This window comes from Aspergillus karnatakaensis (genome assembly GCF_047715665.1).
Source record: "Aspergillus karnatakaensis strain CBS 102800 unplaced genomic scaffold BJY04scaffold_1, whole genome shotgun sequence".
In the NCBI taxonomy this organism is placed as follows: Eukaryota; Fungi; Ascomycota; class Eurotiomycetes; order Eurotiales; family Aspergillaceae; genus Aspergillus; species Aspergillus karnatakaensis.
Window position 1 is genome coordinate 849,637 of NW_027395713.1, and position 22,250 is coordinate 871,886.

At 51.1% G+C, this 22,250-nt stretch overlaps 12 protein-coding genes and 2 non-coding genes across 14 annotated transcripts; 8 read left to right on the forward strand and 6 right to left on the reverse strand.

The window, feature by feature from the left end:
* Positions 1–132: 132 nt before the first annotated feature.
* On the forward strand, positions 133–1,815 carry BJY04DRAFT_212575 (fungal specific transcription factor domain-containing protein; the record flags this gene model as incomplete). Its single annotated transcript, XM_073714614.1, has 4 exons — positions 133–173; positions 271–856; positions 903–1,259; positions 1,309–1,815. The coding sequence occupies 4 exons, from the start codon at positions 133–135 to the stop codon at positions 1,813–1,815; spliced, it is 1,491 nt and encodes a 496-aa protein (XP_073577355.1).
* Positions 1,816–2,041: 226 nt separating this feature from the next.
* Positions 2,042–3,260, forward strand: BJY04DRAFT_212576 (SDR family oxidoreductase; the record flags this gene model as incomplete). Its single annotated transcript, XM_073714615.1, has 5 exons — positions 2,042–2,063; positions 2,119–2,170; positions 2,225–2,351; positions 2,406–2,699; positions 2,754–3,260. 5 exons carry the CDS (start codon positions 2,042–2,044, stop codon positions 3,258–3,260), a joined length of 1,002 nt encoding a protein of 333 aa, XP_073577356.1.
* Positions 3,261–3,688: 428 nt separating this feature from the next.
* BJY04DRAFT_204423 (HAD-like protein) lies at positions 3,689–4,529 on the forward strand (the record flags this gene model as incomplete). Its single annotated transcript, XM_073713487.1, has 3 exons — positions 3,689–3,731; positions 3,793–4,354; positions 4,406–4,529. The coding sequence occupies 3 exons, from the start codon at positions 3,689–3,691 to the stop codon at positions 4,527–4,529; spliced, it is 729 nt and encodes a 242-aa protein (XP_073577357.1).
* Positions 4,530–4,644: 115 nt separating this feature from the next.
* BJY04DRAFT_204424 (NAD(P)/FAD-dependent oxidoreductase) lies at positions 4,645–6,152 on the reverse strand (the record flags this gene model as incomplete). The annotated part of the gene is made up of 4 exons (XM_073713488.1): positions 4,645–4,898; positions 4,948–5,524; positions 5,576–5,865; positions 5,918–6,152. 4 exons carry the CDS (start codon positions 6,150–6,152, stop codon positions 4,645–4,647), a joined length of 1,356 nt encoding a protein of 451 aa, XP_073577358.1.
* Positions 6,153–6,507: 355 nt separating this feature from the next.
* BJY04DRAFT_212579 (MFS general substrate transporter) lies at positions 6,508–8,561 on the forward strand (the record flags this gene model as incomplete). Its single annotated transcript, XM_073714616.1, has 9 exons — positions 6,508–6,640; positions 6,696–6,868; positions 6,922–6,983; positions 7,034–7,131; positions 7,197–7,566; positions 7,615–7,755; positions 7,809–7,894; positions 7,947–8,162; positions 8,227–8,561. 9 exons carry the CDS (start codon positions 6,508–6,510, stop codon positions 8,559–8,561), a joined length of 1,614 nt encoding a protein of 537 aa, XP_073577359.1.
* A 482-nt stretch (positions 8,562–9,043) lies between these two features.
* BJY04DRAFT_212580 (alpha/beta hydrolase) lies at positions 9,044–10,066 on the forward strand (the record flags this gene model as incomplete). The annotated part of the gene is made up of 2 exons (XM_073714617.1): positions 9,044–9,973; positions 10,025–10,066. The coding sequence occupies 2 exons, from the start codon at positions 9,044–9,046 to the stop codon at positions 10,064–10,066; spliced, it is 972 nt and encodes a 323-aa protein (XP_073577360.1).
* A 160-nt stretch (positions 10,067–10,226) lies between these two features.
* BJY04DRAFT_t2 lies at positions 10,227–10,308 on the reverse strand. The gene has a single exon. It is a non-coding gene; the product is annotated as a tRNA-Arg (tRNA).
* A 613-nt stretch (positions 10,309–10,921) lies between these two features.
* On the reverse strand, positions 10,922–12,289 carry BJY04DRAFT_212581 (uncharacterized protein; the record flags this gene model as incomplete). The annotated part of the gene is made up of 1 exon (XM_073714618.1): positions 10,922–12,289. One exon carries the CDS (start codon positions 12,287–12,289, stop codon positions 10,922–10,924), a length of 1,368 nt encoding a protein of 455 aa, XP_073577361.1.
* Positions 12,290–12,815: 526 nt separating this feature from the next.
* BJY04DRAFT_t1 lies at positions 12,816–12,897 on the forward strand. Its single transcript has one exon. It is a non-coding gene; the product is annotated as a tRNA-Arg (tRNA).
* Positions 12,898–13,231: 334 nt separating this feature from the next.
* On the forward strand, positions 13,232–14,074 carry BJY04DRAFT_212582 (glutathione S-transferase family protein; the record flags this gene model as incomplete). The annotated part of the gene is made up of 1 exon (XM_073714619.1): positions 13,232–14,074. One exon carries the CDS (start codon positions 13,232–13,234, stop codon positions 14,072–14,074), a length of 843 nt encoding a protein of 280 aa, XP_073577362.1.
* A 387-nt stretch (positions 14,075–14,461) lies between these two features.
* Positions 14,462–16,111, reverse strand: BJY04DRAFT_176163 (epoxide hydrolase family protein). The gene is made up of 5 exons (XM_073709444.1): positions 15,700–16,111; positions 15,103–15,646; positions 14,968–15,043; positions 14,662–14,916; positions 14,462–14,605 (listed from the first exon to the last, which is right to left on the reverse strand). The coding sequence occupies exons 1-5, from the start codon at positions 15,984–15,986 to the stop codon at positions 14,514–14,516; spliced, it is 1,254 nt and encodes a 417-aa protein (XP_073577363.1). The 5' UTR covers positions 15,987–16,111; the 3' UTR covers positions 14,462–14,513.
* A 467-nt stretch (positions 16,112–16,578) lies between these two features.
* On the reverse strand, positions 16,579–18,596 carry BJY04DRAFT_3736 (uncharacterized protein). The gene is made up of 3 exons (XM_073720232.1): positions 18,262–18,596; positions 17,091–18,208; positions 16,579–17,025 (listed from the first exon to the last, which is right to left on the reverse strand). Exons 1-3 carry the CDS (start codon positions 18,408–18,410, stop codon positions 16,688–16,690), a joined length of 1,605 nt encoding a protein of 534 aa, XP_073577364.1. The 5' UTR covers positions 18,411–18,596; the 3' UTR covers positions 16,579–16,687.
* Positions 18,385–19,620, forward strand: BJY04DRAFT_3742 (GNAT family N-acetyltransferase). The gene has a single exon (XM_073720236.1). The coding sequence runs from the start codon at positions 18,784–18,786 to the stop codon at positions 19,525–19,527; it is 744 nt and encodes a 247-aa protein (XP_073577365.1). The 5' UTR covers positions 18,385–18,783; the 3' UTR covers positions 19,528–19,620.
* Positions 19,621–19,652: 32 nt separating this feature from the next.
* Positions 19,653–22,109, reverse strand: BJY04DRAFT_212586 (uncharacterized protein; the record flags this gene model as incomplete). The annotated part of the gene is made up of 4 exons (XM_073714620.1): positions 19,653–20,690; positions 20,743–21,618; positions 21,673–21,764; positions 21,812–22,109. The coding sequence occupies 4 exons, from the start codon at positions 22,107–22,109 to the stop codon at positions 19,653–19,655; spliced, it is 2,304 nt and encodes a 767-aa protein (XP_073577366.1).
* Positions 22,110–22,250: the final 141 nt, after the last annotated feature.

Genomic DNA, 22,250 nt, shown 5'->3' on the forward strand with positions numbered 1-22,250 from the left:
CCAATCGGCTCCCCAGAATCTGCCTTACTCGACGGCACGCACCATTGCGCAGGCGAACATTGCATTTGGGACTCCTGAGAGACGGTCATATCTGCCGTCGAAGCTCTCGTCAGCCTTATTCTTACGCCCATCATGCCCACCACTGGCAATCTCCCCAAGTCCACGAGCAACAAGTATGACAAATACTCAGTCTGGCGAAACTTCCTTCCACGAGGAATCTCGGGGTCGACACAGAACCGCGGGTAAAGCCAGCTTGATTAACCTTGGTAGTGTGCCGCACTCCGCACTGGAGCGGATGGTACGCAATTACACGGACACTCATCTACCTCAGTACCCAATCATTTCCGCAGATATGTTGGAGCAGACGCTAGAACAGTTTCAAAGAGAATCTCTAAGCGATTATGACACCTCTATGGCCACCAGTCTTCCGGAATCAGCAGGTGCGGGTCATTTTGAGTTTTTTGTATTATTTATCGTATTAGCTATCTCGGCCAGCACCTTGACATGGAAAGCCGAGACGCAGGCCAGGGAGGCATGCGATTCCTTCTACAAGTCCGCCTTAAAACACCTGCAGCTTCTAGAAGGCTACAACGAGATGATGGAGCTGCAAATCTCTCTGTTGCTCGCCCACTTTGCGCACATGTGTCCGGAACTGGTCGATAACTGGACATGCATTTCCAATGCTGTTCGCATTGTACTGAGCCTTGGGTTGTACAGAGAATGCTCAGAGGCGCTTGACGCAGAACAGAAAACACTACGGACAGGATTATTTTGGGTCACATACGGAATGGAAAGGTCATTGTGTACCAATCTCAGGCTTCCTCTGTCATTCCCAGAGGAGGCAATCACTATCAAGGTATCAGTCACCGTACGCCCGATGCGGGTAGCGCTCACATCTACAGCTAGATGATCCTGCACCGGAAATAAGCAACCCACTCTTTACGGCGGACGATCTCAAAAAGAAATCATCTGCCAATCATATATATCGGTATCGCATGCTGGAAACCGAGGTGCACCGGGTATTGTATCTGGAGGAGGAACTCCTTATCTTCGGCTTTGCTTCGGTAGAGGAGTGGCTTAACGACATCAGTGGGCGGTTAGAAGCCTGGTACGCAGAGGCCCAATCGTATACTCCGTACAACATGCTGGAGTTCAAACATGTTCAATTACATCACCTAATCGCTAGGATATATCGACCCACACCGCGTCTACGTACCAAGTCCCCACAGGATTGGGATATTGTTTTACGATCATCGCGAGTAAGGCTTACACACAGATCACTTCTAAATGCCGCTAACCTGATGTTAGAAACTCATTGACGACTACGTTGGGCAAGAGAGTCGTCGAAGACTATTTTACCCCTGGCATGGCGTTCATATCTTGTTCGAGACAGCGATTATAGCTTTGGACGCATCGTGGTGCGCTCGGGATTATCCTCACCTTATTTCCGATGCCCGGAATATGGTGCAGACCCATATTCCTCAATGCCTGCAGTTGTTAGGTGCCATTGGCGAGCGATGGAATGAAGCCACAGAGTGTGTGAATAAACTCAATCCGCTCGTTCAGAAAGTCTCCTTGGCCTTTTCAGGTGCCCCCGCGTCTATCTACGACCCCACGATAGCGGAGGAAATCAACGCTCTGTTATTTTCGGACCGCCCCGCAACGATGACTGGCCCTGGTTTAGAAGATTTTGGCTTTGAGGGAGACTCATTTTTTCTCGACCATGTGCTCGGCGACGACATGGATTTCCTACAATGGGGGGCTGACTGGGCCATCATGCCCGTAGAAATATTCCCCAGCGAACAACTACCATAACGTCCCACTCCAACACGCGTTGGCTTTCTGGGTGACTTAGGCACAATTTATAGACCCCGCTCTAGTGTCGCTTTTTGCCGAACGCGGCGCTCCCACCAGCGCTCCTAGCCGAAGGTCTATACCTTCGTATCCAATATCCAAATTAGTTGAGCGTTACTAGAAAATGCCAGCATCAATCATCCACACACCAGGCAAAACTTGCTCCCTTCAGATACGAAATCTAAGCATGGCGCGTGTTCTTCTCACCGGTAGGACATGGCGTGTACTTGGAGCTAGCCTACACGGTATGCTGACTCTTACCAGGTGGCAGTGGCTTCGTAGCATCGCACATCTTGAATACTCTATTAGAACGCGGGTACGTTTGACCTGGGTGAATACAAGTACTGAAAGACGGCTAATAGCCGTATAGGTACTTTGTTACCACCACTGTACGATCGTCTGGGAAGGGTGAAAAGATGCTTTCGTCTCATCGCAGCACCACTAAGCTTTCTTATGTTGTGGTCAAAGATATCGCTGCAAAGGGAGCTTTCGATGTGGTAGGTGATGAGAAGGCACTTTGTGGATGAGATCCTAACAATAAAGTGCATCAGGCCGTGCAGGCAGCTCCTCCATTTGACTACGTGATACACACAGCCTCCCCATTCCCTGACACATTCACAGACCCAGTGAAGGACCTCCTGAACCCAGCTATCGAAGGCACCGTTGGCATATTGAAGGCAATCAAGACCTACGCGCCGAACGTCAAACGTGTTGTTATTACCTCCTCATTTGCTGCGATTGTCAACACGGCTTCTCCCCCTAAGGTCTATGATGAGATATCCTGGAACCCAGTGACATGGGACGATGCCATCGCCGATTCTTCTCTGACATATCGGGGCAGCAAGGTCAGCAACAAAACCTATGTTCCCGATGCTCGGTCTCACTATTTCTTTACGTAGACACTCGCTGAAAAGGCGGCCTGGAATTTTGTCGAAAACGAAACACCCGCCTTTGACCTCGTCACGATTAACCCACCGCTTGTGTACGGACCAGCCGTGGAGAGTTTAGGGGACTTGGGCGGGCTCAATACCTCGAACCAGAGAATTCGCGACTTCATACAGGGAAAGCATGGCGAAGGTGAACTGCCACCTACAGGAACATTCCTCTGGGTAGATGTTCGAGACCTCGCTCTTGCTCACATAAGAGCTCTTGAGGTCCCAGCTGCCGGTGGACATCGTGTCTTTGTGACAGCCGGGCACTGCTCAAATAAAAGAATTGTGGATGCGATCCGAGCGACACACCCGCAATTTGCTTCGCGGCTCCCTAACAAACCAATTGATGATTTTCCGGAGGAATGCTACGGCTATGATAATAGCAAAGCCAGGAATTTATTGGGGGTGGAGTTTCGCTCTCTGCAGGAGGGTATTGGGGACACCGTTGACTCTCTGTTGAAGTTCTTTCACTAGATACTTCTGTGGTATTACATTACTAGACAATCTTACCACATACCGGTGCTAGATTTGCCAGACAAAGATATCTCAATCTCTGACCGAGTTTGGACAATGGACATTGCCGACCTCGGGAACCTCAGCATCTCCCCAACTCGCTGCCGAAGACAACCCCAACCCCACATTTCCTCTCAATTACTCCAAAGATAATGCCGTTTCAGTTTTACATAAACACCCCTTGGCTTATCGACTTAGGCTTTCTCCGCGCACGGTGGGCTATTTCTCGCTGACGGCCGACATCACCCGCAACCCTACTCCAACTCTCCAACTCTTCCATCCGATACCGAAATACAGTTATATCTGGTATCTGATAAGATATGACGTTATTACCTACACCTAGAATATCCAGAGCTCCAAGCTTCACTCTCTAGCAAACAACATCAACCATGGCCTCACCACAGAACAAACACGTCGTTTTCGACGTCGTCGGTACGTCAAACTACCTCTCAGCCCCAAAAAGCCTCAACTCCTCAACTAACCCATAACCCAGGAACGCTCATCTCCTACGAGAACTTCTTCGTCGCGCTAGAGACTCGCCTGGGTCCCCGCCTCCGCGAACAGAACATCGGCTCCCGTATCTTCGGCTACGCCTGGATGGAAGCCGCCGAGAAAGAATATACCTATCTAAGCCTCTCAGGGGGCTACGTCAAAGTCTTTGACGTGTTTCGATCGGTCTTCTACCGCACTCTCTGGCAGGCTGGTATCACGGACCCGCGCTCCTTCGCGAGCGACGAGGATCGAGAATTTGTGCTCTCTGCGTATCGAGAACTCAAACCTAGACCTGGGGTGGCGGAGTGCTTTGCGAAACTACGAGAGGGAGGGTTCAGGGTCTGGTGTCTCACGGCCGGGGATGTAGAGCGGGTGAAGGGGTATCTTGATGCTGCGGGGTTGGAGTTTCCGGATGAGGATTTTGTGAGCTGTGATGATATTGGGGTTGGGAAGCCATTGCCTAGGGCTTATGAGTACATTCTAGACAAGTTTCCAAGCGGGGAGAGGGAGATTTGGTTTGCGGCTGGGCATATGTGGGATGCGGCGGGGGCGAGGCAGTGTGGGTGAGTTGTCGTCTTTTACCTCGGAGATTGATGGGGCTAATATCTGGTTAGGTTCAAGGGGGCTTGGGTGTCGGTCTGGGAGAAGGAGCCGTGCTTGGATATATTCAAGGAGATGGATGTTATAGCTGGGGATCTGCCGGCGTTGGCGGACGGGATTGTAGGGTTCAAGGGCTAGATATGGAGATTTTTTTCTTGGACAATAAAGGAAAGAACCGCAGATATATGACGGGCTACGAATTATAGTTTATTGCAATGGTGCATTTCATACGTTCATATTAGATATAGGGTACTCATAGTTTAGCATTGCCATGCGTCCCTAAGATCTCATTCTTGGTGGACTGCAGCCGCTCTTTGGTGGCACGGAATATCTCAGGAACGCCAGTCTCCTCAAACGCCAGCCCATGTCTCACCATCTGAACAATCGCCTTCGCCGAAAGCAGAATCAATGGCATCCCATGACCCGAGAATCCCGCCAGGATCATCTGGTTCGGCTTCCCAGGCACCTCACCCACATAGGGCATGAAATCCGACGTCCAGCCCATAACTAATCCAAGCATCAGTAGGAGTATAAAAAGAGGTTTGACTATACTCACTCCCCGTCCAAACCCTATCTGTCTCCGCACCACTATCCTCCCACCCGGCAAATGTCCTCTGCATCAATCCATCAAAATGGGAGACAGCAGGCTCAATAAGCTTACTATCATCAGACACATTATACCAATGCGACCGATCACTCCAGAAATTCGGCTTCGCCCCGCCAACAATTATACTCCCGTCTGGTCTGGGGATCAAATAATCATACATCCCGGCACCATACCGGATACTATACGTATACGGCAGAAACGGCAGCTTCCGATCTTGAGGAACTGTGATCCGACTGCATATGCCCCGAACAGGGACGATGTGGTTATGGAACTGTGGCGCGAGGTGTGCGGTATATCCATTCGTTGCGAATAGAACTTTCCGTGCTTTGATGGGGCCCCGGGCTGTTTGCACGAGCCAGCGTCCGTCTGGTAAAGGGGTCTCTGAGACATTGGTGACGGGGGTGTGGGTTTGGAGGTTTGCGCCTTTCATCACGGCTGTTTGGAGCAGGTGCATTACCATTTTGTAGGGCCACACGTGGCCTGCCGTGAATGTGAAGCAGGATAGAGCGCCTTTGACACCAGATAACTGAGGGTACAGTCAGATATTGCCTGTAAGGCAAGGTAGTTAATTTCATACCTGTTCGGCATCTTTGCCATGTGCATAGAAAACATCCTTGAGGTCAGCAACCCCGGAGTTCCGCAGCTCTGTAAACGCCTGATGAGTGTCTCTAGCTAGCTGTGGATCCAAAGTTGCATCGCATGCCCTAGTGAGGACGAAGTCGCAGTCGATTTTCTCTTTCTCGACCAGCTCTTTGACGGCGTGGACCTGTGATGCTTCGAACCGGGCAACATCCACGGCCGCGCGGACGCCGTATTTTTTGATGTATTTTGGGACGTTGTAATAAACGTCTGGCTTCATATGGCCACCTATACGCAGCTTAGCTGTAGGTCCACTCGTCTTTAGGACATCAAGTCTTACCATTGCGACCGGTTGCCCCAGAGCAGGCCTCCCGAGCCTCGAGAATGACCACGGACGGTGGGGCTGGGTTATCCTCGTGAAGATAATACGCAAGCGCCGCCCCCGCAAACCCGGCGCCAATGATTACAATGTCGCATTCTTTAGGTAGATCCGGGGTAGTGCGGTGGCTGTCAAGCTCGTGGAGCTGGGTCCGCCAGAAGGGCGTAGTAGCGTTGGGCACTGGAATCGGGGCCATGATTGCTGGAATCTAGTCCCTCTGACTATTTCTCGGCAGTTTTATGTACTGTTTCGGTGCGGGGATAAGCTTATCAGGCGCTGGAGAAGCTGCGATACGGAGTTGATACCGCTGCACCCGGGAATGTCCGTGGGCTTGGAGTTCCAGGTCGCTCATTTCCGATGAGCACGTTCCAACATGCTTCGGATGCACGACTCTGTATAGATCGTCAAGAAACTCTTTCTGATAGCAGAAGATATCAGTATCTTCCCCTGAGTTTGACAGGATTGATAGCAAGAGGATTCTATATCTCTTATAGCTACTGCTTGCTCTTGAGAGCAGTTGCAGATCACCATCTTACAGCTTGTGCATCATGATGGCCGACTCCCAAGTCAATGCGACTCCGGCACACCTTGATCTGGAGAAAGACTCTGTCGACCTGAAAGATGGGGCTCAAGATGAGCTGCAGCGTGTCACAAGTACTGGTTTAGGTGAGATGGTTGGCTCTGGTATTCCACCTCATGGACCCGGACAAGATCGACCAATCTGACGAACGTTGTACAGAGTATACAGATGCGCAGTATAAAAGGCTATTACGAAAGATTGACGCCTACTTGATCCCCATGATGTTTGTCCCTGTCTCTTGTCAAGACTGCATGACCGCCGCTAAGCATATCTTCAGGTTCTTCTGCTACGGAATCCAACAAACGGACAAGACGTCAATCAGTATCCAGGCTGTAAGTATCGACAAAGCCCTAAGCAATACACACACTCACCTGACAATGCATAGCTCTTTGGGATGAGCACGGACCTAGGTCTTTACGGGCAACAATACCAATGGCTGACCACAATGTATGTCCTTTTCAGGAGTTTGTATAACCTTTCTTGCTAATTCTGAGCAGCTTTTATATCACCTACTTAGTCGGCGAGTTTCCTTCGACGTGGCTGCTACAGAAATATAACATGGGTCGAGTGCTTACTCTATACATGGTCGGATGGTGTAAGTCGTCTTCCTCTCCCGGGTTGTGAAATTCACCAAGGACGATAAGCTGACTTCATATACAGCAATCTGTCTACTCTGCATCAGCGCATGCAATAATTGGTCCCAGCTCATGGCCCTCCGCGCCCTCCAAGGCTTCTTCGAATGCAACATCACCCCCGGATTCCTGATGATTACCGGAGCCTGGTACCGAACCGAAGAACACGCGAACCGATCCCTATTCTGGCAGTCATCCCAGGGCTTCTTCTCCATTGTCTGTAACTTGATGCTGTATGGGATCGCGCGACACGTTACAAAGGTGGGCGGCATAGACCCTTGGCGCTGCATCTCGCTGTTCTTGGGTGGGCTTACACTCTTGGGAGCGGTCTTTTCGTGGTTTATTCTCGGGTCGCCGCATGAGGTTAAGTGGTTAAACGAAGAGGAAAAGCGAATGGCGTATGTAACGATGGGCCTTAGTAACTCAGGGTTACTAACAGAAGATAGATCCGCCCGCATTATCATGAACCAAATGGCCGAGGACACAGAGGGCAAGAAATGGTCTTGGGCTCAATTCCGTGAATGCTTCAGGGACCCGCAGGTGTACTTTGGGTTCTTCAACACCATGTTTGCGTGCATTCCGAATGGGTACAGTCACACCTGACCTGGCAGAAAAGATCTCTGCTAACACCTAAATGCAGCGGCATCACAGCCTTTAGCTCTCTGATGTACCAAACCTTTGGGTTCGACGAGTGGGGATCCATGCTTTATGGACTTCCTCGAAATGGTGCGTTATCAAACAATATTTCTACCGAGTACATACTCACCAGCAACTACAGGAATGTACGTCGTAGTCTTCATTGCCGTCGCCATCTACCTCCGCAAATTCCAAAACCAGCGCATGTGGATCATGATCATCTCCTGCATCCTCCCCTGCGTCGGCATGCTCGTCATGTCCCTCCTTCCCAACACCCCGGAGCACAAGTGGGTGAAGTGGGGGATGTTCGACATGACAGTGGTGTTTTCACTTGCCCTGTTTCTGGGCTGGAGTTTGAGTAGGCTCCCTCAGAACAGACATGGCTCTTTAAGAAGAACAAACATCACTAACAGATACGACAGTAACATCCAACGTCGCCGGCAAAACCAAACGCACCGTCGTCTCCGCCCTAACTCTAATCTCCTACTGCGTGGGCAACATGATCGGCGCACAGGTTTTTCAAACAAAGGATGCGCCGCGGTATATCCCTGGAACGATCACATGCTGTGTCTGCTTTGGGGCTGAGGTTGTACTTATTATCGCCTGGCGGCTTTGGTACATGTACGAGAATCGGAGACGCGACAAACTGGCGGCTGAGGAGGGATTGTCGGTGGAAGAGCAGAAGGCCATGGGGCAGCGGTTGGGAATGCAGGATAAGACGGACTTGGAGAATTTGCATTTTAGATATTCCATGTAGGGTAGAAGTTAGGGCTGCGAAGACTTCGATGTACTAGCAGATTTCAATGATAGTGATCAAGGCATTGAGCTGCTACCAGGTTAGAGCCGATTGGTGTGTCGAATGCAATCAAGAGCATTTCAAGGGACCTCAACACTAAACGACTACCCTGTAAGTAAGAATATGCGTGGGTATACGTATGCGCATTTCCAAGCCCTGGCTCTAGAATTGCCAATAGGCCCCGAGAGCAGTCACTCTCTCCGCATCGTTTAACAAGGCGACAGGTAGAAAGAATTGCAACAAACCCATAATAGCTAAGGCTGTAACAGGCCCAATGGCTCTCAATCCCGTACACAAAATAATGCATACCTACACTAGGTATACAAGTTGAACGTCATATCCGGTTGGATTGCGTAATTGCGTAGGCGCCTACCACTGCAAAGCGATAGCACAAAGCCCACAGGCCGCCACATCAACCCAAGATACACACCCTCAACAACAAAATGTCTTCCGATACGAACTCTTCTAGTCCATCCACCACAAATGTTGTCAAACATACTCTATCCCCCGCCGCCATCGCAGCCCGAGGGCAAGAAATCACTGGCCTCGACATCCTCCTCCCAACAGCGGAAGTCATCGATCCCTCCCGAGTCGTCGACCTCATGGCCGACATGCACGCAGATGTCCCCACCGGCGGCACAGACTACACCTACGGAGAAAAAGACACCCAATACCTCCGCTACTGGAAGCCCAGTCTAACTAGCAAACCACCAATCATCATCTACATCCACGGCGGCAGCTGGCGCGCCGGAACATACCTCGACTCGATCGGCTCTGCGAAGGTGTCTCATCTCACAAACCAGGGCTACGCCTTCGCAACCGTAAACTTCAGCCTCCTCCCCTCCGTCACAGTGGAGGAGCAGGTCCAGGAAGTCGCAGACGCAATAGGCTATCTCGTTCGCAATGCAGAGAATCTGGCCTTCGACGCCGAAAAGGTCATCCTCATGGGCCATAGCTCGGGCGCACATGTCGCTGCCCTGCTCGGCACAGACGCCTCGTACCTAGGGCATGCCGGAATCCCAATCTCCACCGTCCGCGGCGTGGTCGCCCTCGACGGGTCAAACTACAACGCTTTTGCAGAGATAACAGATAGTCCCGGCCCGATTGCAGAGAACCAGACCTTTGCGTTGGGGACTGATCCGAAGCGGTTGAATAGGGTGTCGCCGACGTATCATGCGCGGGCGCCCAATGCCGGGGCGTTTCTGTTCCTGCATGTGCAGAGACGGAGTGGGGTGCGGCAGGCGGTTGAGTTTGTAGCTGCGCTTGAGGCGGCGGGGACGGAGGCTGAATTAAGGGTTTTCGAGGGGGAGTGGTTTGAGGGGCATGTAGGGTTGCTGTTGAATATAGGGAAGACGGAGTATCCGGCGACGGGGGTTCTGGATGCGTGGCTTGGGGTGCATGCTCCCATGGGTTGAGTGTGGCAGTTGGGGCTTTTCTGGCAGAAAGTTCAGGTTCTATGGCATTAAGCATATTTCATGGGACAGGACTATGTTTAGAAACGACTGGGTAGTTGGTACCACTTAGGTAACTATACGATGTAGCTTCGAACAGTGATACACATGTACTGTGTCTCTTGATGTACGCCAGCAACAGGCTAAAAAAAATGATGATCGAAGAAAAAAAACATGACCGAAACGGGACTCGAACCCGCAATCTTCTGTGGAAATCTTAACCGAAAACAGACGCCCTACCATTGGGCCATCCGGCCGAATCATAAAATAACCTTGCTGTTTTAGGTTATATAATCTAAAGTAATAAAGCTAGCTGTGAAGCTTTACTATATAACCTAGAGCAAACATCAACAACCCAGGATTTATTCGGGCGCTGGGAAATGCTGTATCCATTACTAAGAGAGCTAATCAGCGCCTCTCCATATGTTAGCTTTGTTATCTGTGTAAGTAATTACTGATCTATGACACTGGTGATATCTCTCATCGAATCCAGTTGTTGAGAGAAATTAGGGCACGAAGTGTCTTGGCGCTACGGGCCGCTGAATCCCATAGTTCCTTCTCCGACTTTCAAGATGCGAATCGAAATGATATTTTCTCAAATTTGGTTTATTTAGATATTGATCAATATCGAAGACGAGAAATTTTGCTACAAGAGCCTCTTGACTCTCCAGATTGCGTGAGCTGAGAGGGCTATACGTCGCTTGTTAATGGATATATATCGGTGGCACCACGATACGAAGAGTCCGCTCATGATTCGTTGCAAGCGCAGCAGTATCTAGCCTCTGAAAGAGCCTTCGCCAGTCGCGGCTCTTTGCCAGGCGGCGGTATACGCTTTGCAGCTGTATGCATGGTTGGCGAAGAGGGAGGGAGTCAATAATGCGGAAGGAAGTCCGTCCACTCCACAGTGGTGTAAGCGCCCTTTGGCAAGCTTCTCACGCTGAGAAATGGCTCAATCGTCAGATAGAGCATGCATAGTATGTACCATGCCGTTGCCACAATTGTAAGAATCCCTATGTGAAGCCGAGCCCGCCTGGGAACAAAAGCAGGCCACGATGTCCCATCCCCTGCGGCATCCGTGACCAATGTTGATAATTCATTCCAGAGAATCCGCCAGTTACTAATGTCTCCTGCCGGTAGGAACGCGTTTAGAGTTGCTCTTACAACTAGCTCTTCCACAGAGAGGCGTCCAACCAAGAGAAAGACGATGGGTGGTAAACCGCCAGCACTTAGACACGAGATACGCCATAACAGCCGCTCTGTATCAGACGGGAAATGGTAATTCCATGCAACGAGGTGCAGGCCGCCGTTGAGCATCCCTAGAAGCGCTGCAAGGAACTCGGCCTTGTGGCTGTGGTGGGATAAAATGTCGTATGCGGCGTGGAAGAGCATACGGAAAAAACCACCCACACTAACCTCAGCTGTCAAGAGGTCGCATTGAGTGTGTATGTCTTCTCGCCCAGGGCCGACGCGGATGTAATCTGGAGACTCTTCCAAGATATCCTCCAGCGGGAGCGGGAAGGGCTCGGACACGTCTAGTGGTTTGTACCACCAGCAGACGTGTGCGCAAACGGCGAAAAAGATCTGAATCAGCACATGGCCCTCAAGAAGGGTAATAGGAAGGCCACTGAGTACCCGTCCTAGGCATTGGATGCACATCCAGGTTATCTGCAGACAGAGGAGAAACTTCGCCACGCTATCAGCCTTGCCTTTATCGGTGATATTGCGCCTCAGAAATGAAGCCTCGGTCAGTGTGCGCCGCTTGATCAGATCATTGAGTAGTCCGCTTTCAAGGAGCTTGCAAAAGCCACTAGTCCGGAGGGTTGTGACAAACTTTGTCGATGTGTCGGCTTCTTGGTTGAGCGGACTTTGGGTAGTTCGTGGTGGCACTATCACAAACCCGCCCATTGCAGCAAAGAACGCGCCCGGAAGTCCCAGCCACTCCTTGGCTTCTGGGGGTTCAATGTGCTGCTTCCAGCAGATGAGTATCTCGCGCGCCTCCAGTAGTTGTCTCAATGCAATGCCAACGAAAATCTCGGGAAACAGGACAGCGAGAATCATCCAGCTGAGCTTATAGAACATCTGATCCCGGAATGTATGCCAAGGGATAATATTTGGGTGGACCACAGTCCAAATACAGAGCCCAAAGGTGACTGAACAGCTCCATAGGAGCTCGACGGTCCCCCGGCCATTCGGTCCTGAGACATAGGAGGGCTCAGAGAGTTTCGTAGAAGATGACATTTGTACCCGATTTGATTGCTGCTGGAAAGGAAGAAACAAGTGGTTCAAGACAGTCTGGGTACGGATAAAAAGCTCTTTTGTAGGAAACAAACGCGAATAATTGGGTAGACAAACTTGCAGCAGATTGACGTGTCAGAAAAAGCAATGATTCCACCCGCCCAGATCATCTATATCGCCAAGGCAGCGAGTCTATACCGCAATTCCGCGGAGTGAAGTGTCAAACATCTGCCAAAGTATCAAATCGGGAGATTATGTACATTGCTCGGTGTTCGGTTAAGGCTTGAAAGACAAATACTAAAAGTCAGTCGCCCCTGCCCAAAGGGCGCAAACCCGAAACCTTGGAAGGGGCGAATGCCGAACATGGAAAGTACTATTTGTTCTCAATGTTGGATTTCTTTCTGTTTTCTCATCAACTCTAAGATTCGTCGGTCTTGAATCTGGAGTTCTTGCTATTGAGTTCACTTGCTGAGATTTATATTTTTCTCCATGGGCTATAAGTGCAGAAATGTGAAAAGTTCAGCATCCAGGCCGGGTGGCCCAATGGTAGGGCGTCTGTTTTCGGTGGTGATAACCACAGAAGGTTGCGGGTTCGAGTCCCGTCTCGGTCATTTTTTGCTCTTCCCTTTCTTTTTTTCTTCTGGATTTGAAGTCAACAGTGATGGACATTTGCGGTGGCTCTGGTGTTTTATCCTCCAAGCCTCAAGTTCTACTTCGTAGAAGGGACTATAAATGGTCGGGGAACAACTCTAAAGACTAAATTAAGCATAAAGATCTCCGATTAGGGTCCATGGAATCAAGTCATGTGCCTCGGTACCTCTTGGGTCCAACCCCGCATTCCAATCAGCTCATCATCCTCCCAATAACACCTTCACCAACCTATAATACCACTTCCAACTAAACCCATTGAACCAATTGGATAATTGACCAATTGAATAATCGACCATGCCGACCCCAGCAAACCCTCTCCTCTTCTACGACATCGGCCTCCGCCCCCCCGTCGAGAAAACCTGCTGCTCCCCCAACCCATGGAAAACCCGCCAAGCACTCAACTTCAAGACCCTCCCCTACACCACCAAATGGGTCGGCCTCCCAGACGTCGAGAAAGTCCGCAAGGGCCTCAAAGTCCCTCCCGTGCGGAAATTCGCCGACGGCTCGGACTTCTTCACCCTGCCGATCATCGAGGACGCCAACACAAACTCGAGTGTCGGTGATTCCTTCGATATCGCAGTCCACCTGCAGAAGAATTACCCGGATGTGGGCGGGGATCTCTTCCCGGAGCAGAAGATCGATTATGTCTTTGAGCATCCCTATATCATGGTTCCGCTGTCGGAATGCAATGATAAGGAGTACCCGGAGTATGCGCGCTTCAATGTGACTGTTGATGCTGCATTCACTGCGCACGTGCAGCTTACGACGGGTGGATTTCCGTTTGACCCTGCGACAGAGTCGACTGTCAAGGAGGAATTCGTCCGGCGCGCAACAGCTGCTGGCGCGCCCGGTATCTCTAGCTGGGAGGACTTTGCGCTCGAGGGTGAGGCGAGGGAGAAGGTGAAGGACTCGTTCCGGGAGATGCTGGGTGGGCTGGGAGAGTTGTTTATTCGGGATAGCAGCGGGCCGTTCATGTTGGGGGCGACGGCTTGTTACGCGGATTTCATTGTCGGGGCGTGGTTGAAGATGATGAGGGCGACGTTGCCGGAGATTGAATGGGAGGAGGTGCGGGCGTGGCATGGGGGGATTTTTGGGAAGTTGCATGATGCGTTGGAGGTGTATTCGGAGGTTAAATGAGGGTTTGTGTGGGTGTAATGGTATATGAGAGTTTGCTTATATATATATTAACATGACCGACATACGTGGTAACTGGCCGGACCTATAGTGAAGAGACAATTCAACATCGAGACTCTAAGTTAAAAGGCTTGCGGCTTCTAAATGGGAATAATGAGACTGATGCTTAGGAAGAGGTTTATCTGGGGAAGAGTTGAGGAATCATTGGCTTGCTTGCTGCTCTGTTGAGGGTCAATCTGAAGAGTTTGATGGATGAAAGCTAGGGGGGTTGTAGTATTGTATTAGTTCTACAGTTTTATTCGTGCCTCTCTACCGTCTCTTATAGTCGTGTAATCTAAAACCTACACCTGGATTCTATGCAGACTTTACATAGCTCTGCTAACTAAACATGCCTCAACAAAAAGAGCTCCAATTAGTCGTCAATTCTGTCCAGGCTCATTCCTCATTGCTTCCAAAAAGTGGCAATCTCACGTAGATCCGCGAGCAAAGCAGGAGGGTTGTCGATCCCCGGGAAATGGCCCCCTGACTCATGGTCTACAGCCATCAATCAGTCACTTTCTGCTCAAAGATAGAGAATATTCCAGACTTACTATGATAAGAAACCAGATTCCCCGCCTTCGCAACAACCGCAGGCGGCCAGAAGCCAACGTTATACTTAAATGCACTGAACAGCAACGGGGCGTCGGTCTTCGCCTTTGTATACACCGTGGCAAACCCAGCGGGATTTTGTGCGTACGTCAGTACCGATGTGGCGAAAGATTTGGTAAGGTAGTAGAGGGAGACGCTGCGCAGGATCTCGTTGTGCGTGTTGACAGAGGGGGCCTGGCCGGCGTTGGGGTCGGACCCTGTATATGTTAGTGGTTGGCTAGATCAGTGCAGCTGGGTAAGCTTCTTACAGTTAAGGAATTTCTCTCCAATCCAGGCGAGTTGGCCGACTGGATTGTCGTGGAGGGCAAGGCCGATTGTGTTGGGCTGTATTGAGTTTATTGTCAAAGACGATCTCGAAACACACTGAAGGGAGTAGGGCTAACCTTTGTAGTCTGTTCGACAAAGTACCCTGTTCCAGAATTGGTCCACTCCTCCGTGTTAGCCTGCTCGAATTCCTCCAGCTCGGATGAGAGGGTGATATTTTCTGCGGCCAGTTGTTCCGTGGTCAGAGGAAAGAACGGCAAGAAGGCCAGGTGAGCCGCACGAACAGTCGTGTTGAACTGATCGTACAGACTATATGCCACACCGGCGCCCCAGTCGGTGCCGAAGGTAGCGTAGGTGCTGTAGCCGAGAACTTCTGTGACAAGAGTATTGAACAGACGGGCTGTGTCTGCGTTGACCCAATCGATGGGTGGAACAGAAGAGAAGGCGTATCCAGGGAGAGAGGGCACGATTACATCAAAGGAGACCTTTTTGCCAGCTGCTGTGGTCGAGGCTTCGGTGAGTTCGTTGATTATGGGCACAAACTCGAGAAATGACCCAGGCCAGCCGTGAAGAAGAAGTAACGGAATGGCGTCTGGAGATTTGCTCTTCTGGTGGATGAAATGAACGGTCAGGCCATCTATTTGAGCCGTGTAGTGGTTGAACCTGAGACTTGCATTAGCATGTCGCAGCTATCCAAAATCAAAATCATCACTTACTTGTTCAGCTTATGCTGCTCGTGACCCCAGTCGAAGCTCGTTAGCCATTCTTTCTGGAATGACTTAAGATCCTTCAAAGTAATACCCTGCGCTGTGCCAGTGTTGACATAGACAGGCTCATCAGGCAATTTCGTGCGTCGTACCTGGTCCAGCATTCGTGGAACATTTGACGAGAGGTCGATATGAAATGGCTTGACGTGGTAATCGTTTCTTCCAGGAACCGGATTACCCTGACCAACCTGAACCAGGCAGTTCAGAGCAAGAAGCTTAACCCAGGTTACCTTCATTTTGAAGCCGATTCCACGAACTGTTGAGTGTGTTTATTATGTTACCCTGAACACGTTCAATAGAGATCTTTATATGCACCTTTCTCATACAAACAGCTTTAGGGCTATTTGAAATCCTCCATCTTTGTCAGCTGTGAGGTAATTACTGATCTGTAATCAGGGCTGCAGTGCGAGCCGCATGTGGATCTTGGTGAAGGGGAAGTAAGCGCTAGAGGCTAGCGCACTGCGAGAAGCTTCTCCAAGTCGGACACTAGCGGTCTATTCTTACATCTGCAGATAGTCTGTCCAGTAGTGGTTGCGAGGGAAATCAGGTGTCTCCAACAAGCTGCTCAAATGGTGAGCACTGGCTGAAGCTTGCAAGCAAAGCACGTCATGTCATACCAACCCATCTAGCTAGAAATAGGACCAGTTCACTCGTCAAATACATTGATAACTACCTTATTAAGTCTGTGTAAACGCTTGAGGCCTCCAATCCCTAGGATTCGGATCATCGAGGCATCTTCCTCGGTGGAAAAGCAATCATAATTGCGAATACTGCACTACTTGCTTACAAACGCTTTGAGAGATTATTTCCGAATCGAGATTCAATCGGTGCATGGGTATATACAACTATGTGTTGTTATTATAAAGCAAACATTCCCATCAAACCTTGAGACTAGGATTAAAGGTTCTAGTAGATATCAATTCCATCAGAAAGAAATCTACAGCTCATCGTGCTCAGCATCCTCATCCGACTGCCCATGAGGATCCTCCCCCCAATATTTATCCTCATCCTCAAGGTCATGGAAATACTCGGCTCTCATTTGGCACTCCGCTTCCATCGCTCTTGAAATCCGCTGCCGGGTCCGCAGCGCAGCTCTAGCCCCAAGCTCCGCAATATATGTCACATACCACCCATCAGCGCCTCCAAAGATATGGACGTGCTCGCCCATTGACTTTTTGATTGCTCGTTGCAGAAGAGATCCATCGCAATAGCTGCCCAGTATAACCACCCCGTCGACGGATTTCGAGGAAGCAGGGTCTGGTGTGCTTGTTGCTCCTGTTCATTAGACATTTCAGCAACTGCTACACGATATTCACAAAACACCAATGAGGAAGACAAACCTTGTAAGCATAACAGCACCTGATCCAGACTCTCTGCTAGCACATCAGCATAAAGTGTATTCACAGCCTCGATCTCCTCCCAGCGTAATGAAACCGGCCGCTTCTTGTCCTCACTTGACCACCAGGAATCTAGATCCAGCGGCCACTCCTGGGGCTGCTCACTATCGGTCTCTCCAGGTATACTTTCTCTTCGCTGGTTTGTGAGGGTTTCCCTCGCAGTGATGATCTCCCTTCGAAGCCGGAGCAACGAATTTGACGTTATTATTTCCTCCTTTACGTCGGGGTTACTTTTACTGAATTCAAACATGAGACTGCGTATGATAGCCTCACACCCGAGGCCATCCTGTGGATGATTCACCAAGCAATGTCTTCCGGACGTGAGGATGTCGAAGTGCGCTGCGCCCTGCTGGAGGAGGATGAGGTTTGGCTGGTCATCTACCCAGGTCTGATCGTATATGCTCTCTTGATCTGGTGAATAGGTCTTATTAAAGAGGAGTGTATTGCCGAATCTCTCTGCTATCTGTCGCTCGGTATGCGTTCCCAGGGCGAGATGGTTGAAACCAGCGTCGTATGCAGCGTTGTAGATGCGGCCTTGGACCGCGGTGTCTAGGTAATCGGGGTATATGATCATAGCGGAGGTGATGTTAATTCCCGTGTTGATATACGCGACTTCCCTGGCGGTTTTGAGGGCCTGCACGAATCCTGCTTCAATATAGTCGAGCGATAGCCGGTCCTCTGTGGGATTGATTCTTTCTGTTACAAAGGAAAGAAACCGCGAGAACTGGCTACACCCATATGTCGCTGCACGTGCGAAGAACCAGACTGGGTACCAATAGAGCTCATTCGAATCGTCGAGCGTTGGAAGCACAATCTCACTCCAGTATTGCAAGGCCATTTCGCTTAGAACATCCGTAACAACCTTGATGTCTTCCAAGAAACCTCTGGCGAGATGGATGATTCTTGGGGACTTGGCTGGTGGGTCTTTGTACTCTTTGACATGCTGCTTGCGCAGGTGCTGTATGGTGTGTTGGTATGAGGTAAGGTTGACGGCTTGGTTGTGGATGGAGAAGACAGCCAGCACAGAGATGTTTGTGTCGGAGTGGGCATAGGCAGCGGTTCTATTATGGTCAGTAATGAGCTCTTAGGGAATCTTGATAGAAAATAGACAAACATTGCGTCCAGCCCTAGATTGATGGCGATCGGCTGGATCCACTCTGAATCGCTGTTGCACTCGGTTTCTGTGGGCTCGGAATGTGCGTCAGAGGCGACAACATTCTGGTAAGCTAGAAATAGCAGGAGAAATGGAGCGATAAGCATCATCTCGAGGTTGAAGCCGGTTCACCGGTCTCGAGATCGGATTTCTGTTGAAATGGAGTGAAATTTGAGTTAGCGCACTTTGTTAACTCAGGGGGCTAGTCTGCCTAGCCAAGGCAGCATTGTCCGGCTCCCGGAAGATTGCCATCCGTATTCAATTTCCATCAGTTTAGTGTCTATGATTGTATTGGTGAGTTACGCTGTTTTTCGAGAGCAGTTTGCGCTTATGGAGCACCCCGCGTCATAGGGAAAGCGACCCACTTCCCACTCCACGTGTTGCCTAACTACTTGATTCTCTTCATTTCTCCAGCATGACACCTTTCCCTTACACTCCTCCCAAAGAAACGTTTAAAAAGCTCAAGCTACATTCTAAATCACCATGTCCTCCAATCCCCCGGTCACTATCTCTGCAATCACCAACCCGGCTGACTTCACCCGCTTCTTCGCCATCGCCGCCGCAACATTCGGCCACCAAACCCAGGACGGCATCTGGCTCGCTTTCCACCCCGGTTTCGACACCCCAGAGGGAGCTTCCAAAGGCACAGAGCGACTAATCAAGCGCTGGGAATCCACTACCCGCGACCGAAATGGCGACCCCAACACAATCTTCCTAAAGGCGACTGTGCCCCGCGACGACGGATCAGGCGAGGAAATCGCCGGCGTGGCCATCTGGGTCCAGGCATCCGCTGTTGAAGGGCGCGGGCAGAAGCCCGCCGCGAGTCTTGCCGAGTCCACCAATCTGGAGGATTATTACCCCGGAAATCCCACGGAGCAGAAATATCTCTGCCAGCTGGACGACAGTCTGCATCGGCAACGGCTCGAGTATGTAAATGCCATTGCCGAGTCGGATTCTCCGGCTGTGTTTGCGCTGGATCTGTGTACTGTCGACCCGGCGTTCCAGAGACGCGGGATTGCGGGCAAGCTGGTGGAGTGGGGGCTTTATGAGGCGCGACGCAGAGGGGGTCTGGAGGCTGTGACGGAAGCGTCGGCGATGGGGAGGTCTGTGTATGCGAAGTTGGGGTTTGTGCAGCAGGGTAGTGAGGTTGAGTATGCGGTTGATGAGGAGTTTAAGACGAGGGCAAGGCCGTCGAATGTTTTTATGCGGACGGGGGGTAAGAAGTAGGGAATGTATAGAGATATACCTTCTCTATCATTACAGAATGGACAGAGATAATGGCTTTAGGAGCAAGATACGGTTCATGTACATAGAAATACTAGTAGTAGAAAGATAGAGCACTAAGACATTCTTCAAAGCTCATCCATCGCCATTTGCTCAGTTCCAGTGACACACTGCTCCTGATCGAGCAGCTCCTTCGCCTCAGCCTTGACAGCATCCGCACCAGCTTGGATGGCATTCTTAGAGTCCTCGCTGACAGCAATCCCCCTTTGTTGGATCGTGTCTTCCAAGACCTTCGTGGTCTCCAGCGCCTTATCTGCGCGAGCACGCAATCCCTTCAGGATCTCCTTCTGTTTCTGGTCCACCATATCGGCAACCTTCTTCGCGCTCGCCTCGGAGTACTTCTTGAGTTCCTCTTGCAGATCAACCATGTTCTCATTTCCTGCCGCGCCCTTGGACAATCTCGCGCAAAGGTCCACACCATAGGTGATATACTGGCGGTCCACCATCGAGTACATGCCCGAGATGTCTTCCAAAAGCGAGAAGTAAGCTTTCACCTGGAGGGTAGAGGTATAGATTGTCTGCTTCGCGATATCATCCACCTGAACCAGCCCCCGCTCATTAGCCCTGGTACCAGCCTTGCCCATTTCCTTAGCGAAGCTCTGCGCCCTCGGCAGCACAACGTGGTCAATGATGGTGGTTAGCATGGTGAAGAAGCGCTCCAGTTTGCCAACCTGCACTGTCAGATCGACGAGCACATTGATGCAGTCGCGCAGCACGCCCTTAATCTCATCCAACGTGGCCGCGCTCTCCTTGAGCCGCTGCAACCGCTTCTCGACCTCCGCCATTGCAGCTGCTGTCTTCGCCTGGCGGGCCAGTGCCGCGTCGTAGTTTGACTGCGCTGCGTCTACTGCAGTCTGCGTCATTTGCACCTGTTGCATGGCGCCGTTGACTTGCGCGATTTGTGCTCGAGGGTCGGGCTTTGGGACGTCGATCTTGATGAGGCCGGGCGAGTTGTTCGAGGATACGGCGACCGCGGAGGAGGAGAGGGAGAGAATGTCGTTCAACGCAGCTTTTACCTCTTTCTTCCACTCGGCGATGATCTTGGTGTCAATCTTGTCGGATTTAATGCTGTCATTCTTCAGTTCGTTGCGGATGGCATTGGCGACCTTGAGTCAAGGTTTAGCTTAGTATATTGAAACTCGATCACAAGATTCTTACCTTGATAAGTTTGTCAAACGCTGCGTGCAGTTTCTTATTAGGCTTCGTGTTGGTTTTGTCAATCGCATTGCGCTGACTAGTGAGCGTTCCGATGAGATATGCGACTGAGCCATCCTCAGCGTCGGCTGTCTCTCCATTCGGGGTCTTGTCAGTTCTGTCTGCCCCTTCTGTACCCCTGAACTTGGCGAGATCAATCTCCCCCTTCTCGCCACCAAGATATTCATAGAAATGGGTCGTCAGATCCTTGATTCCCAGTGCAGCAGCATAAGCCGGGTCCGCCGCCGTGGTAGGCACCTGAAGGACAGTAGTATCCTGAGTCGACCCATCAGTACCCTGGACAGAAGTATTCGCTGCACCATTAGCACCCTGCTTGACACCCGCCCCAAGTGCCTGTGAAATGCCATACGCCGGATTGGCAGCCGCCAAAACCGCCGGCAACGCCCCAGCAACAATACTCGGCACCGCCTGCGCAAACCCCGAAACCGCCGCCTGCGCAACCTGCGCCCAAGGCCCCGGGACATTCTCCAGCGCATGGTCCAGCCGTTTCTCCGCGCGCTCCAGCTGCGTCTTCACAATCCCCGCCTGCGTCTTCGCGTCCTCGACGGCTTCTCCCGCAAACTTCTTCTCGATGTTCGCGACGGCTTGGTCGACTTTCACGGCTTCGCGCTTTTGGCTCGTACTGCCGCTTTCTTGTTCCGTGCAGGCGTGCAGTTCGCCAACCATTTTGCCCCATTTGGCAAAGGCCTGCCGGGTTTGGGTTGCGAGGGTTGCGCATTGTTGCGCGTCGGAGGAGAAGTCTTGTAGGGCGTCGAGGAAGTCTTCCAGGGCGTACTTGTCGCGCGTGCAGGGGCCGAGGCGTTTGAAGACGAGGTCGATCTGGGGGTTTTTTCAGTTAATTGCTGCAGTTAAACTGGGCCCTCTGTGACTTACTCGTTCCTGTACAATCCTTCTACTCCTCGCTTGCAGCGCATCCATATTTGCCCCCGCAATGGTAAAGGCCTCGCGGCCACCGTTGTTACAGACTATTCCTGTCAGATCGGTCTTGTAGAACAATAGCTGATAAACTCACCATCAACAAGACAACTTCTCAATGTTGGATCACGTCTCTTGACCAGATACTCGAACCCATTCGTCGGCATCGAGTCCGCCAGCGAAATTTTATCCGCGATGGGGTTCGACGCCGCGATCCACAGCGACCCCATGAGTGTAAGTGCCGTAGGCGCCGCGCTGAGCAGCTCACCCCAGGAGAACTGGAACAGCGCGGAGCTTTTGACCTCGTCGACGAACTGGTTGGAGGCTTTGCCGCCGTATTCGTTTTGCATGGCGCGGCGGGCTTGCGCAATGTCTGTGAGGGCGGAGGAGGCCATCTTGGGGTGGATTGTGAAAGGAGAATGGAGAGTGAGTGTGCTGCTTCAAGTTGATTGAGACACAGTTGCACACACTCTCCAGGGCTTTATATGCCTTCGGTTTTGGTCATCTTCTGTTTGTCTCGGCTCGAATGACTGATT

Bases quoted from the DNA above. Each gene is read 5' to 3' on its own strand.
- BJY04DRAFT_176163 (XM_073709444.1), bottom strand. From the start codon at position 15,986: ATGAAGGTAACCTGGGTTAAGCTTCTTGCTCTGAACTGCCTGGTTCAG. The intron at 15,647-15,699 runs GTAAGTGATGAT...TGCAAGTCTCAG, and splicing joins GAGCAGCATAAGCTGAACAA to GTTCAACCACTACACGGCTC. The intron at 14,606-14,661 runs GTAAGTCTGGAA...TGATGGCTGTAG, and splicing joins GAATCTGGTTTCTTATCATA to ACCATGAGTCAGGGGGCCAT.
- BJY04DRAFT_3736 (XM_073720232.1), bottom strand. From the start codon at position 18,410: ATGATGCTTATCGCTCCATTTCTCCTGCTATTTCTAGCTTACCAGAAT. The intron at 18,209-18,261 runs GTTTGTCTATTT...TGACCATAATAG, and splicing joins AATCTAGGGCTGGACGCAAT to AACCGCTGCCTATGCCCACT. The intron at 17,026-17,090 runs GTTTGTCTTCCT...TCTAATGAACAG, and splicing joins GGTGCTGTTATGCTTACAAG to GAGCAACAAGCACACCAGAC.
- BJY04DRAFT_3742 (XM_073720236.1), top strand. From the start codon at position 18,784: ATGTCCTCCAATCCCCCGGTCACTATCTCTGCAATCACCAACCCGGCT.